The 16,599-nt window shown below is 38.6% G+C and overlaps 1 protein-coding gene across 8 annotated transcripts in view; it reads right to left on the reverse strand.

Moving 5' to 3' along the window:
- Window positions 1-16,599, reverse strand: part of adgrl3.1 (adhesion G protein-coupled receptor L3.1) — a 168,201-nt gene that overhangs the window by 118,062 nt on the left and 33,540 nt on the right. For all 8 annotated transcript variants that reach the window (XM_084715465.1, XM_084715469.1, XM_084715462.1 and 5 more), the window contains exon 3: window positions 9,671-9,836. In XM_084715465.1, the coding sequence (XP_084571591.1) occupies window positions 9,671-9,830 (160 nt within the window). In that variant the 5' untranslated portion in view covers window positions 9,831-9,836. The remainder of the gene's footprint in view (window positions 1-9,670; window positions 9,837-16,599) is intronic.

Below are 16,599 nucleotides of genomic sequence, written 5' to 3' on the forward strand. Positions count from 1 at the left end.
ATCTGCTGTATCTCAAATAAAAGCACACCCCAAAATAATCTCATTATCTCTGTTGTAGGCTGATTATGTTAATTATGTTTTAAAGATTTTTTATTTAAGAGTTTTTTAAAGATTGCAGAAGACTAGGCAACTACTCCAGTGGTATTTAGATGTCATCATTTGAACTGAGTTCAAAGTAATTGTACATTTGAAATTTAGTAAAATGTGTTTCTAAAAGGAACATATGTCAAAAGGGTGCATACTTTGGGCTATGTGGCTCTGGGGCAATTATACAGTGTTAGAATTGCTCCTGATCTTGCAGCCACTATAACATCTTGTATATCGGCTAGCGACCTATATTAGCATCGTTTGTTCATGTTTATTTTTATCCACTAACCTAGAGGTAAAATTTATGAGAGTTTAAATTCACAGTCTTGTAAACTTCAGATAGTAGAAAAATACTGTACATCCAAAACCTTTCATACCTCGGTATCAGTTTTTTTGTTGAAAACTGCTCCCAAGGTGAAATGACCCCACTCCTTTTCCACAGGCAGACACAGAATCCTACCGAGCACATGCAGGGTAGGTGTCATCACTCTAGCTTGTTTCGGCATTGAGTGTGTTACAATTATCATTTGTTAAAACTGACGCCAACCTCCCTCATATATGTTTAAATCATGTGTTATGTTATTAGTATATATGTCCGGCTACAATGCTGGACCTATTTTATTTTATCTTTCTACCAAAACCAGGATTCTGGTATCTTATTTCGTTTTGTCTTTTTAAACTATTATTTGTTATTTTTAGGGGGCCAAGCCCGCGGGGACTGGGGAACGCGGATGCAAGCATACGCGTTTCCCAGTACCAGCGGTGCTGGGAACCCTATTGTAATTGTTCAGATTTTTATTATTTTCCTCTATTTTTATTCTTCCGTTGATAAAACTCATGCTGCAGCCTAAACCGTGCAAGTTTGGACGATGAAAATTTGAGGGCTGGCCCAGACCCCCGCAGGGACCTCAGACGCAAAAAACGGCACACATCCGCCTGCAGGGGGCGCTATAAGCAAGGACAACGCGTTTTGGCCTATAACTCCCACACCGTATGTCGCACATTCAAAAACCTTACATCCACCAATTCCTTGAATGGAGCTGAGTCACTTTGTAATTGGCCACGCCCACTTCCGCCTAAATAATTTTTTCGCAAAATCGCGAAAACTGGAAAAGCTACTTTTTCGAACTCCTCCTAGGGATTTTGTCCGATCTGCACGAAAATTGGCCTGTGCACTCTTCTGCTCCTCCTGAGCTAAAGTTATCAAAAGATTTTTTTTGGGTTGAAAATTCCGCAAATTATTAACGAACAAATTTCCGTAGCTAGCCTTAAAAATGGAAAATCTTGCATATCTCGGTCAAAGTAAATGCTATCGACGCCAAATCAGAGATCCTTGGTTGGCATGAGACTGGGAGCCTATGAGCTGAATTTGGCGAATGTTGGCCCATAGGGGGCGCTAGAGATATGGGAAGTTTATATCTCTAGAACGGCTGCACCGATTTCTACGAAATTTGGTCCGTACAACGTAGGGCTGGTCCTGAGGCCATATCTTCAAGGGGGTCATGACAGGTCAATGTGGGCGGGGCTTATTACAAGATAAACAAAAAAAATTAATTTCTGCCAAAGTATAATACTTAGGGTTTTGAAATTTTATGGGTACATGTAGAATAGGACTCAGATCCCGCCTGCCGAAAATCGCGTTTGTGCTCCACTAGGGGGCGCTATAACGCATTTTTGCCTATAACTTCCACATTTTAAATGACACGTTGAAAATTCTTACATTGCCGTATTCCCCGAATAGCGCTGGATTTTCTGACGTAGGCCCCGCCCACTTTCGCCGAAAATTCCCGTCGCTAAGTTGCCACATGTCCGAAACCTACTTTTTCGAACTCCTCCTACAGTTTAAGCGCCATCTGCGCCAAACTTTGCACATACGATGTCTAGACGTGTCTGATCTAAAGTTATCAAAGGAATCGTTGAACGACAAAAAATTCGCTAATTATAACCGAACGATTTTTTGGCTAGCTCAAAAAACGCATGTTGTGTCATATTTCGGTCAAACTAAAGTCTTTTGACTTCAAACTTAACACGCTCGTTCCAGAGGTCATCCACAGACTCGGTGCCAAATTTGGTGCGGATCGGCCAATAGGGGGCGCTACAAACCCAACTAGGTGGCGCTATAACGCATTTTTGCCTATAACTTCCACATTTTAAATGAGACGTTGAAAAATCTCATATTGCCGTGTTCCCTGAATAGCGCTGGATTTTCTGACGTAGGCCACGCCCACTTTTGCCGAAAATTGCCGTCGCTAAGTCGCCACATGTCCAAAACCTACTTTTTCGAACTCCTCCTACAGTTTAAGCGCCATCTGCGCCAAACTTTGCACATACGATGTCTAGACGTGTCTGACGAAAAGTTATCAAAAGAATTGTTGCACACCAAAAAATGCGCTAATTATAACCGAACGATTTTTTGGCTAGCTCAAAAAACGCATGTTGTGTCATATTTAGGTCAAACTAAAGTCTTTTGACTTCAAACTTAACATGCTCGTTCCAGAGGTCATCCACAGCCGCTGTGCCAAATTTGGTGCAGATCAGCCAATAGGGGGCGCTACAAACCCAAAAACATCAGGTTTCCCAAACGTTGCTCAGAGACGTCCTAAATTCGCTGTGCATGATGTGAGTTCCCTCTTGAGGCCGACCGCAAAGTTACCTAATGATTGGTCATGAATGCCGCAGCTCGGACGACGGCGCGCGTCCCCGCGATCGCCCCGAGCCCCGCGTCCCTCGGGGCCCGCGGCGGCGGGTTCCGAGGGCCGCTGGGACCGGGTCGCGCGGGGAGGCTTGGCCCCCGTTCATAACTGCTTGCAGTTCTAGTTATTATTATTATTGGTTTTATCTGACTCTATTTTCTTATTATTACCATTGATTTTCAGTCTATTTGAATAAATTTTAACATTTTTAATCTTTTTTTTAACTCTATTACAGTCTACACTTGTTCTTTCAGTCATCTGTTAAGTACTTTGAATTGCTCTAATCTAAATGAAAGGTGTTATACAATCATTTGATCGATTGACTGATTATCCTGCTAACAATTATTGTCCATGTAGTCAGAGCCTAATATAGCTCCTGTGCCACAAAACTCCACTGTCATCAAAAAAAGGATTGGTACCTGCACTGACTGACTTCAACATAACAAATGTGTACACCACACATTTGTTGCCGTTTTACGTGTCCTTATCCTTTAATTAACACTCTGGATACATATTGTCTTGTGATTAGAGTTGGGTGCTGTGATATTGATGGTGTGGGGCTGGATGTTCCCAGGGAGTTTGGTTGTTGTGCTACAGGTTGGATGTTGTTATTCTCTGTTCTTGAGAGACAGCAGCGGTCCCCGGGTGCATCGGCTCATCATCCCTTGATAGATAGGTTATCAGCTCAGGTGTTCACTTGTGTTGTTTGGCGTTGTCATCTCCTCGCCCTACTGTGATTGTAATTTAGATTTTATTTTGCACAGCTTCATGTAAGCATGTCACTGGCTACCCCTGCCAAAGGACCTCATCTGAGAGTTTTAGCTATATCTGCTGCAATATACATAATGTGCATTGTCCCTGTTGAACAAACAAATAAAATATATTAAATCTGCGTCTGAAGTTGGTGGCTGCAGGCCCGGTGATTGTGACTCCTTGTTGTTCTGTGTCACTTTTGTGTTTATTGAAGAACACATCCTGTCAAGGCCTTCCAAATCATTTCTATGCATGTGTGTATGCATGTGCACGTACGAACACACACAGCGAGCAGCGACTACCTACAACATCCCTGAAAAAACGAGACACAGCACCACCTTCCTCGCTCTCCCTGTCACGATAACCATAGCAACCCTGTCCTCCCTCCCTTGGCTCTCTCATTGGCTGGAGGAGCGTCATGGTTACACGAATGCTGCAAAGAATCTGAATGAGCTCAATGACACTCTGCCCGGGCTCTGCTTAATACTGCCCTTCACCACATCACACACAAGCACAAACACACACACGCGCAAACACGTATGCATACAAATGCTCTGAGTGATGACATGTGGAGGCTGAAATTCATAGCCAGTGTAGCCAATATCTGTGTTAGGCTGCTACCTGAGGGCACTACTTTGATAATGGCAGGCACTAGCTTCGAGATAAGACTGATATATAAGTGACATTTACAGAAAATGTCCTCCCTAATGAAGACACACACACACATACATCACTAGAGGCTCTGATTAGACCTTAAGCACACATTCAGATAAGGTGTGTGTCTCAGCAGCGCAAGGTTTGCGGGACTTTCTGTGAGTGTAAGAGGCGAGAGCTTAGGGCAGTGGGTCATTATTGTGTTAATATGAGTGTTAGTTTATTAGTTTTTCAATGGCTGCATCATGTCCGCCTTCACGAGCGTGAATGTAAATTTTGAAGAGAGGGTTAATTGAAGCGTGAGTGGATCAATACGCAGTATTGTCAGGCAGCTGTCTAGACTGGCGTTGGCTCAGATGTCTTACAGTGTTGCCTTACAGGGTCCCCAGTGGGCATAAAGAGAGCATTATGACACAAACACACGCTCTCACACACAATTCAAATAAGGGCTCTATCTGTATTACAAATACACTATAAAAATGTAAACGTAATGCAGAGCTCATCTCAAACTCTTTAAGTTTTATCAACGAACAGTTTTGTTGCAATAATTTACTTTTCTTATTAAGATAAAGCTGAATCCCCAGAAAGTTGTATTTCAACAAGTAAGTATGTGAGTAAGTAATCTCAGTGAAATGATAATTCAATATTTCCACTTGCAACCATTTCATTTTCAAACACCCAAATAATGATGAATCAGGTTCACTGCTCACTGTGATTAATTTCTGAAATACAAATTTTGGGGGATTTCTAAAACAATTCCATTTTATCTAAATAAGGAAAGTACATTATCTCAACAAAATCTCAGCTGTTTAGTTTTAGGGATGATAACAATTAATCAATGATCGATTAATCAGTCATTAAGAATTTGATCGATCAAATAAAATTTAATTGATCTACTACCAAATAAAAATCTTAACTATAACTAGATTATTTTTATAAGCGCACTCTGCATGTTATCTGATTTTCATGTATATGTGTTTAATATGTAGGCCTTTACATCTTTATATGTTTCATACACTATGTTACGATGTCAGAGGGAATAAAGCATTTGGTGTTGTTTGGTATAAGCAAATGTTTATTTTATTTATTTTTAAAATAAGGATTAATACATTCATTGATTGTTGGTGTTACCATTGACCAATTAAGGAAAGTGCTATTATAAGAATTTGCAACCCTTTCAATTTAATTTCAAAATTTAAGAATTGGAGTTTGATTCAAGACTAAATAATCTAGTGAAGGCAGTTGAACTTGAAATTATGAGTTTTTTCAACTTTTTTTTTTTACAGTGTAAAAGCCACTCTGCCTTCATAAGGAACAATTAATACTCTGACTTGCACATGCCATCCTGTCTCGTCTCTCACCTTTCAATTCATTTATTTATATCAGCAGCCACACCTATAAAGCTGCACTGTGTTTAACCTGCCACCGAAGGACTTACTCTGAACATATTTCTGTCACTTCTTTCCAAACAAGCATGTGCTGTCACATGACACCTCTTAATAAAGACACATGATACACACATACGCATACAGTACGTGCCAATGTTTAGCTCTCCATCTTTGCAAACATGCAATAATGTGCGAGCTGGCAAGTGCATGTTAATGTGTCTGTCATTAGTTGTGTAAGCGGTGACAGAAACTTGGCAGCCATGGACAGTACAGACAATCTTATTCAGACACTCTCATTGCCTCAGGGGGCTGAAACAAAAGGATATCGATTTTTACATTTGGGCCAAGAACAAGAGAGTGGCGAAAGAGGTGGATAGATGGAAAGAAGGAGAAGGAGAGGGAAGAGGAGAGAGATTTAAAAGGTGATCTCTCACTCGAACTGCCAAACCGTTTGGCCGGTGCTGGTGTCGGAAATGTGGGTCTTCTGGGTTAGAGCAAAAACAACGCATTTTTAAAGTGCAAAGATGTTCTAAAGCGTTCAGCTTACAATATTCTGTGTTTTTCTTCCTGCCATAAATCCCTTGAAAAAGAAAAAAAAAAAAAAAAAAAAAAAAAAAAAAAAAAAAACCAACGATGAATTGATCGCACTAACTTGGCTGTGTAGCCAGAGCCTGATATAGCATTTTCATGCAGGTCCATTGTCGTCCAAAAACTATTTATTTCCTGTGAATACAGATCACTGCTCACCAAATAAAGGCTTGCTGTAGTTGCTGGAGCTGAGGCTTAATGTATGATGAGAAAACCATCCACATTCTCCAGCTCCTATGCTGTTTTACTGGGGTTGATCTTTTGGTCAGAGACGCACTTCCCCTGGGACTACTGAAAAGGTTTATGACAAAAAAGCTGCCTCAATAAATGAATATTGCTCAGATGCAGATGGTTTTCCTATCATTGTCCAAAAAACTATTACGGTAAAACACATAAATGAGCTCCTTCGTTGCCACGGGTGACAAGTGTCTTTATTAGGATGATCATGGCCATTGTACTTCATTTTGAATGTATTACTCCACTGTAGGGGTGTTGTGATTTACTGTACATACAATTTATTAACAATGATAACCATGATATTTCAAAAATAAAATGTACACTTGTGACAATATTGTTTAAATAATTTATGGCATGATATGTATCCTAAAGCTCTTCAACATATTGTTTATACGATTATGGTTACAAACTCTCTTGCTACCTCCTTAAATTTGTATTTTAAGTATAATTTATTCATTTGCCAGAAAAGTTTTTTAAATTTTCTCTATATATGATAATGTTATTATCATTAATTATCATACAGCATGAATTCTTTTGGCCATGTTAATCGTGTAGTGAAAATCTGATACTGTGACAACCCTACAGCAAAAAATTAACAAATGAACTGCTCTATCCTGCTTGAGTAACATTTTCTAAAACAAAATACAATCCCCAGCTACTTCAAGACCTATTATCAAACGGATATGTTTTTAAGTAGGAATATATAGCAGCAGTATGTGGGGAATGTCACAGAGGGACAGACAGTATCGAGGAAAGGACTATCACTATATTGGTTGTTGTCTTTTGTATAGAAAAATAATAGCCTTTCCTTTAACACTGTGACATGGGATGTGACTAATATATCAAATATCGTGATACTGTGATTAAAGAAATGTACAATACCAGACTGTGACAATATCTACCATGTAATTAATGGTTATTATTTTAGTTTCTTATTGTCTTATTTTATAAAAACAACTGCTACTGACTGCTGCATTGTTTTTGTTTTGGAGTTGTACATATATAATTCAAACATTCATTGCCAAAGATAATTCATGACAATTTTTGCACATTGAGGTCACAGCTGACTACTTTTATTTTATTAAAGAAGGAAGGAAAATGTACCTTAAGGTAAAAGGAAAATCAAATTTTAATATTTTATACAAACAAAAAATGCTGTACACATCGGATTTATTATTTAATAAGAGATGGGAGACTTTTTATCAGTCATTATTGTACCATGAATTTTTGGTATTGTTACATCCCTGTGTATTTGTCTCAGTTTGTCTTAATATGTACAATCAAAGCATTTTCCAACATGATCAACAAGTCCAACCTGTCAGGTTAAATACTGTTCATGCCATAAATACGAGCTAAACCCCAGAAAAGTGCATTTTTTTCTGTGATTTCTGTTCCAAAGTCCATGTTTTCCTATTCTCTTTTATTTGTATTCACATAACCCTGAAATAATGACAAGACACAGTTCGGTGGAAGAGATGGAGTGCTCGCTGCTGCGTGTCCTCAAGCTAAACTGTCTTTGTTTCAACTAATCCTTGCTAAGTATAAACAGCATGATTTGCATATGTCGACTTATTCTTTAGACATTGATGCAAATACCTTTGACTGAAACTCATCTCTCGGTGTTAAAGCAAAGCCCTTGGTGTTTGTGTCTGAGTGGCTGCCTGTGAGCACTTCCTGTGTGTGTGTGTGTGTGTGTGTGTGTGCTCGAGTGTGTTTACGTGTGTGTGTTTTTAATAAGGATCTGTGTCCATGTGGGTGTACAGTATTTCAGCATTTATCATCTGAGCCCATGCATGTCAGCAGCATGTGAACAAGTACATACTTGTGAGTGTGTGTGTGTGTGTGTGTGTGTGTGTGTGTGAGTGTGTGTGTGGGTGTGTGTGTTTGCACGTGTGTGGCAGTTTTTCCTCACAACAGTGTGATTGACAGCAGCCATTAATAGGATTAAGTCCAAGTGGGCCAGAGCTCCCTCTAGGAGTCTTCAAAGCCCACCATCACAGGGGAGAAGAGGAAACATACAGACAACCTACTGGGGCTGCATCTGCACTGTGTGTGTGTGTGTGTGTGTGTGTGTGTGTGTGTGTGTGTGTGTGTGTGTGTGTGTGTGTGTGTGTGCGCGTGCGTGAGGGAACTGAGAGAAAGATACAAATGTGCTCTGCAATAAGACAGAGGATCAGTATAAATGAACAAGAGTAAGTGAGTTAAGTGTTTCCTTGGTTTTGCAGCTGTAGTGTTAATAGCAAGTGCTTGGGTGTGTGTGGGTGGATACAGTATAGTCATTTCTTCAATGTGTACTTCTATGCTGGTAATATAAATCTGAACATGAGGAATCAAACTTTTGTAGTCAGTCACTGCATGTAAAAATATGAACGCATGGCTTCTTTCCTCAAGCTATTGGTCATGAGGAACACAAATGAAATAATGAGCATGTGTCTGGACCCAACAGGTCACATGATTCACTTACATTTAGACAAAGACTGTGATTATGTTCATTGTTGTACATTTTTTTTCTACAGTTTAAACCCGGATATAAATATGTGTCTTCTTTAAAGTAAAACAACATTTAAAAATGTATTTTAAAGCTAATACAAGGAACTCCTCTATTTAGTTGATTTTGGAGGCCCAGTATCAAAGTATTTTGTATTTGTCTTATTTTTTTAAAATTCTTTTTAAAATATTGCCTATCTCTGTTTCATTCAAGTGTCCTCCTAAGTCATGACACTGTGGCAGTGAGCCAGCATGCACAATACCAGGACCCTGAAACTGAAAGCAGCTAAATGGAATTCAACCATCTTTCATTTTATTATTTAACACCGACATGTCAAATTAAAACTTCCGTTAAAAATGGCAAGGACCCCCCGTGCAGCCTCACTGTGACAGGAGTGTTGCGTGTAGTTTCGGGGCTAACGGTTAGTTAGTTGTTAATGTTCTTCATGTTCAACCACAATGTCTCATTTTCTGTTTCTGCATGAGTGAGATTCAGAAGATGTTTGACTGAGTTGCAACCCTGGAGCTGGAATGTAATTACTTTTTCAATGAGTAATATGTTATGAGCGATTGACTTGCAAGTAACCCGCCCACATGTGTTTCTCACATTTTGTCCAACCTATTATATGTACTGAAAAATATTTAAAAACTCAGTCCAACAAAGCAGCACCGCTGAAAGCAGCCTTAAAAACACATCCTGGGTCTGTGTTCCTTTTCGCTGTTCTGGATGTCAGTATGTGTTTAGTTCTGTGCTCTGTGTGTGTGTGTGGCCTTGTGTCTTACCAATGGCGATGGGAGCAAACAAGGTCGAGACGAAGAGCAGGCATCTGGTCCACATGACGTCTGAGGTTGACCTGGAAGTAGATATGGAGGTACTTCCTGCTGAGCCCAGACGTTCTTGTGGTGAGCTGTTTTTATCACAGCTCAGTGTTCCTGACACCATACAGGCCTACAGAGACACACAGAGAGGACTTGTTCACTTGAGTGCCACATAAAAACAAGTTACAAGATATTGGGCACATCATGTACACCATTACTCCATACTCTTTGTATAACACACACACAGACTGTATTTATGTCCTTAAATAGCTCGGCTGCTGATGCAGGATTATCACCCATTAGACCTCTAATTATTGCATTTGGTAGTAAACTGTGAATTTTCACAATTATTAAAAAAATCACAAGTACAGATATATTAGCAGTTTACCAAGCGCTTATGACAGGCAGCAAACCAACAGCAGCATTCTCTAAAATGCTAATTTAAACAGCAAATCAGCTTCCTGATCATTACTGACGAACTGCTTTAACAACAAACAGTCATTACACTGACAAAGTTAATGCAACAAAGGATAATATTTTCCTGACCTCCTGTTACCCTGTTTACGTGTGGCAGATTGATGCCTCAACAAACAGCACTTAACGCAGGTCAATGCAGCTTCCTGTATATGCATGTCACAGTGGACAAGAGAGTAATAAATAATTATCTGACTGAAGCGATGCGATGCTGAGAGAGGTACAGAGAGCATGGCGTCATTAAGAAGCATATACTGCTGTACGAACTTAAATGGTTGTTAACAAAAACCCTGCGACAACTGCAGACTGACCAATACGGTCCAACTTTCTAGAACATGAAGAGCATGAACCTATTTTAACTTCTTTGCACAGACCCCTATATGGCCAGGCTCCATAGTATATTGTTGACCTATGATGTGTATATCTATGATATACATAAAACTGCCCAAGAGAAAACTAAAATAACTAAAAACATTCAGCATTATGATCCCGATATAGAATGATGTTGCTGTGATAGGCCAGTATCAAACCAATAATATCAGCTGACCAATATATTGCTCTGCCTCTACATAAACAATACAGTATAATATATTATAATATGTTTGAGAATTTAGGATGACGACGGTGGTGAAGAGAGCCTTCCTCTATTTACAAGTGTACTATAAAATGTCAATCAATGAAAAACAGTGAGGTAATGTTAAAAATCATAAAAGTGATCCCTTAATCTTACATATCAGGGTGGTACCCAAATCCAAAATATGGAATATGGAAAAAGATATTTCTTCTACCCAATAACTGCGTGTTATTATTCGAAAAAGTCATGATTAACTCGCAATAATTTAAAAAAAGTTCAATCTACCTCAATCAATCAGTGATTTAATGCACCAAGATCATTCCCTTCAGCTGAAGGATATTTTTACATAGTTGTACATAGAATTCATATTTCCAAAACAAAGCAGATTTTTTTTTTTTTCCAATTAAATTGTTTTTCTTTCACTGTCTGATTTTTCAATATCCTCCCATTAAAAAGAAGTATTGGTGGTGGGCTTCAGAGAATTCTTAAACTTAGTTTATCTAAAAATAAAGAAAGAGAGAGATAGATAAAAATTAAAGCATGAGGATGTGGAATATGTTTCAGCATTAATATATGCTAATATTCAATCATTGCTTTGTAGAAACAAAAAGTGCATTGCCTTTTGGTATAAACCACTCCCACTTCGTCTTCTGCCCGAATACAAATACAGAGACATATAATTCTGTTGATGTCTCTGTGCGCCTCTAATGTTCACACACTGGAAACGTTGTTCATTATGTAGCTCACTATAACTGAGGAACTGTTTTTAATTCCACTGGCATTTGTTTGTGATACAGCTAGGTAGTCCATCCATCATTAAGTTGCTCCCAAATCGTCTTTTTATTGTGTTTAGAGACTCAAATTACTACCTTACATTATGCTGCAACTGTTTCTTGAGGAATCAAGGGCTGTTCTGACTTTGTCGCATTTGCAGCTTCAATACGGCAGCGGTGAAAAATGAGACGATACTAACAAGAACACTGACAAACACTAACAAGAACATGAAAATTTGTACACAGTTTCACAAGACAACAGACCATATGCCAAATAATCCATGAACAACAAATCTGTGAGGGAAATGTGAGACTAAATGCTAAATGTTGGCCTTGTAGAAAAAATAGAGAAAAACACAATAAAGTGGTGCTTAATGTTTGCATAATAATGCTACCGTCTGTATTAGGATTCACTTCGCTTGGTATTCCACATCAGCATCAAAGTGTGAAATGTATTGATGTTCCAATCTAATTGTTCATTTCATGGTCTATCAGCGATAAACAATTAATAAGAGGATGGTCCCTGAGATTAGTTATAGCAGTGACAGACTGGTGAGCATCACTTCTCCGTCTTTTTTTCCTAAGCTGATTAAGCTGACCAGTGTTGATCAATCACTCGTTCAGGCAACAGTTAACTCCATCACTTTTCTTTCTGCGCTCCCAAATTCACTTTTTAATTATGAAAAACTAGGATATTTACTCATTTTCTTTCTGAGTTTATCTTACTTTTTTTAGTCTGCAGATGGATCATTGCATCACTCGGTCGTTATGCAACCATCCTACTGTAGTTGATGTCAAATAAACATCGTTTTTTTACGGGAGCAGTTCAAAGGTAACAGCAGCCCTGTTCTGCGCCTAAATGTTCACTGTTCTCAAGGGAACCCAGCTCCAGATAAACAGACATGTGGAGTTTGTGTGTCTGTGTGTGTGTGTCTCTGACTGAGACTGAGAGAGACTGCAGAAATTTGCGACAGCCGGGGACAGATGGAGTAAAGCAGACAGCCAGAGCCATGGGAAATATATCATGTGTAACAGAGACTATTGATCAGTGTGACCATATCATTTTGGCCCAGCAGAGACTGAGACAATAGCCAGCAAGTCCGTCACGCCACGTCATGAAGGCAAATAGCGGCTTTGGCACAGCCTTTCCCTTAAGATATTTTTGGATTGCTACCACAACTGATATAAGAATACCAGATTTCTTTTTATTTATAGAAACTGTCAGAGTGATACAGACCTTTATATAACCACCAGAGACGTACTACATATGCATAATGCATCTTCTGAACATCTACGATGACAAAACGCCTCACGCTGCAGACAGGGCAGATAGACAGAAATACCCAGAGGCATATGTACACTGCAGAATCTGAATCTCTGGGAACAGACCCATAGCAGAGACACACACGGTATGATAAGAGCTCTGGAGTCATCTGGGGTTTTATTGACACTGTTCTTTTTAGGATGTCAAAATAAATCCTTGAAATTGAAAATTAATTTAAAATTATTGCGTTTTAAAAGAAAAAAAAAAGGACTAAATTAATTTTAACAATGTCGGAAGAAAGATTGCAGGAGGAAATTATATTTGCATTCCAGCGTATAATAGTCTTTTGTTTGTATCCAGTCAAATCACTTTTCACAGTTTCACATTTTTTAGACATTTAACTGTGGAAAAGTGGAAAATAACTTTGCATCAGCTGGTAGGTAATTCTTTTGGTTTCTGTTCGAAATACAACCTCTGATTCACTGACACAAGTCTATACATTTCCATTTGTCCAATCTGTACAGCAGCCTATGCAACAGTTTTTTTTAGAAGGGACCAATTTGAAAAAAGTACAATGACAAGGGGCCAAATGTTTACATTTCCTATGTCTGAAATGTAAAGTTTATGAATTTAAATGTGTAAAACAATACATCTTTTTTCTCCACTTTGTTTTTTCCACCAAAGTAAACTGAACAAAAGTATAAGAAAAAAACAATGTACCTTTGTAATTAGAAATAGCTTGTTGTTTTAATAAACACAGATGCTGAATTTAACATCTTTTTTCAATCAGTTTATCTCTGTGCTTAGCAACAGACATAACCAATGAATGGCCAACCCCGTGTCCTAGGAACTGTGTTTGTATATTACTAAATTACTTAATTGTTTCATGATTATATTGTGGTTTCATGATTATATTGTGGTGGCAAACATAATTCCTGTCCGGATTATATTCACAGACAACGTGTCTTTGAAACAGTACAGTTAATATAATGGGCTGGATTTTGCAATGAGGTTGGGTTGGAGGTCATACAAAGTGCAGGACTTTAATACTACAGTCAGCCACCACGAGTTGGCGCCCAGACCGCTGCAACAAAAACACTTTGGTTAAGGCTTTATCTCAAATTGTGGGGCACAGAGCTACTGCAGGTGGGATGTGAATGACCCGGGTAAAAATATGAAGTGACTCTGAGTTGAATGAGTATAATGAACAAACAAAAGTTTTTCAGAAGCTATTCTACTGTCCTTCATTTCACTAAAATTCAAGTGGGATCCTTTTTAATTCGTTGTTTCACTTAACATTGTAAATGATAGCTTTGTTTTTTTTTTTTTTAAAATATAAAGGTTTGGGGAATGAACTTTTTTCAGTTTCTGTAGGCAGAGCACCTTGGGTAGGTTTAGGAAAAGATAGGTTTTAGTAACAAGCGCATACATGCTGCTGACTGGATAGCGCAAAGCAAGATTGCCTATTTTGGCTGAAAACAAATTAAAGTGACATTTTTACTGTTGCTGTATGTTCAGTATCTTGTCAATTTTGTGAACTGTCATTATGTCAATATAAACATATATCAGTCGGCCTTACGTTCCCCTCAAAAATGTATTTACTGTTACAAATTAGTTGCGTATAAACATAATTTCTAGGAGACAGGGCTGGAATGGGCTTTATCCAACTAAAAAAATGATGATCCTCTAATAAACAATGTAAACACCCATAAACTTAGAATGTTGACAGGTCATTTAAATAAAATTACAATGATATACTTGTTTTATATTAATAAATTAGGGCCGAATTGAGGTCCTTAAAGAGCTGGATGTGGCACACAGGCAACCAGTTTAATAGGTCTGCTGTAAAGGAAAGACATGTTTTACACACATTTTAACTACAGCTAACAACTGATTGTAAGAAATATCAGCACATCTAGAAAATCTTTTTCTTTTTTTTTTTTTTTTATGTGACCTCTATTTAACCAGGCCGGTCTCTTGATATCAAACTCTTTTTCTCAATAAAGAGCCGGTCAAAATAGCAACACAATTTTTCTTACACAAACCAAAACAGAAGCAACAAGAGAGAAGAGGAGTAAATGTAAGAGCGAGGTTTTAATCTCTGCCAGTTTGGATCACCTCAGGCTTTCTATTAAACCCTCTCCAAAATAACCTCCGCTGATGCACTTAGTGACATTTTCACCTTTCTAAATATCAGGTGGTGCAACTGATTCGACTGAGAGTGATTTCATATCTGCTAACAGTTCCTGACAAATCCATAATGGCACCAAAGTGATAGAATCACAATAGACTCTCCGTGCTCTATTCTTCCACCTGCTTAAACAACTCAACAAGCTGCCCCATTTTGATTGATTGGTCCCTAACTCGCTTGAACATGAGCAATCTGACCAGCTGTCCCCAGCCAGACACAGGAGGCATACACTGACATATGGCCGGACGCCACCAGCCACAGCATTCCACTGTTCCATAATTCAAAAGCTATTCCATCACCCCGTATGCTCCGCCACCATCTCACCCATCAGTTAATTAACCCTCTCTTTTCCAACACGCTCATGCTGCATTTATGGACAATGGTTGCGTGAAAGCCTCGAGCCGTCCAGGACTAATCTAAACTCAAATCACTCGAGTTATGTTCATAATTCAGCAGGGCTGCATCCTCCCATATGCTCAGATAATGATGTAAAAATATGTTCCAGAGTCCACAATGCATAGACAATGGTGATCGCCCAGAGCATCGCCCTGCTTCTCTAACCTGTTTCCTTTCATTATCTTAATGTGTTGATTGGTTAATATATTATGAGTAAACAGGCTGTAATTGTACTAATTATCAAAACATATGTGATGTGTTTACTCCCCGTATTTGTGCACATAAGGTTTGGCAAATATCATATGCCCCGTCTGAACCCACTCGCTGTTAAAATGATGAAATAATCGAGCCATATATTTTAAATGAACTCAATATTTCCTATCCTGAGCTAGTTATGTCTCGCTGGAGACCCTCCCTGGCAGACTGGCAGCATCTGCATAAATCTGAGCAAAACATCAACTAATAAGCAGGATCAGACCAAAACAAATATTCGTCCCTCGATCCAACTCCTTTGCTTTACCTGCTGTTTCTCTCCGTCTCTGCCCCAGCACAGGAGGCAACCATTACAGTAATTCTAACATAAACATAAACCTACATGACATTTTTGTTAGGGATGCACAACATGGATTTTTTTCTGATCAAAACAATAACCGATAATTACCTCATATAACCTATAGTTTCTACACACCTGAGGGGAAGAAATGGTCGTGAGCAAAGATGAATGATGATGATGATGAATCCCACAGCTCTGACCCGACCAAATCTAACTGACATCACCATGACAACAAAAACAAAGAACAGTCTTGACTCTTCAAACGTTTGTTTGCTTTGAAGAACATCAAAATACTTAAAAGATTTATAGAGCTTTTTGCCTGAGAATTCAAATTAAATGCTTTGACAATCTGTCACAAATATTAGTATAGCCAATATTTATCGGCTAATATACGCTGATACCGATATAGACCAATATAGCTGGACAGGCCAATATCGGTTGGCAATTTGTCTGCCCCAATCTTTATTGTGCATTCCTATAATTTTTGTTCCTCTCAGACTATTTTGCCACCAAAGATTAAGGTATAAACTATTCACAAGAGCTGTGACAAAAAAGATTTCCAATTTATAGAGCCTGACCAACACTGTATTTTTGGGAGGCAAAAACATTCCTATATAGGTATATTGGCTGATATTTGATTATTATTATATACAGAATATTAAATATAT

Source organism: Lutjanus erythropterus, chromosome 3, assembly GCF_056507025.1.
Source record: "Lutjanus erythropterus isolate fLutEry1 chromosome 3, fLutEry1.hap2, whole genome shotgun sequence".
NCBI classification, from domain to species: Eukaryota; Metazoa; Chordata; class Actinopteri; order Lutjaniformes; family Lutjanidae; genus Lutjanus; species Lutjanus erythropterus.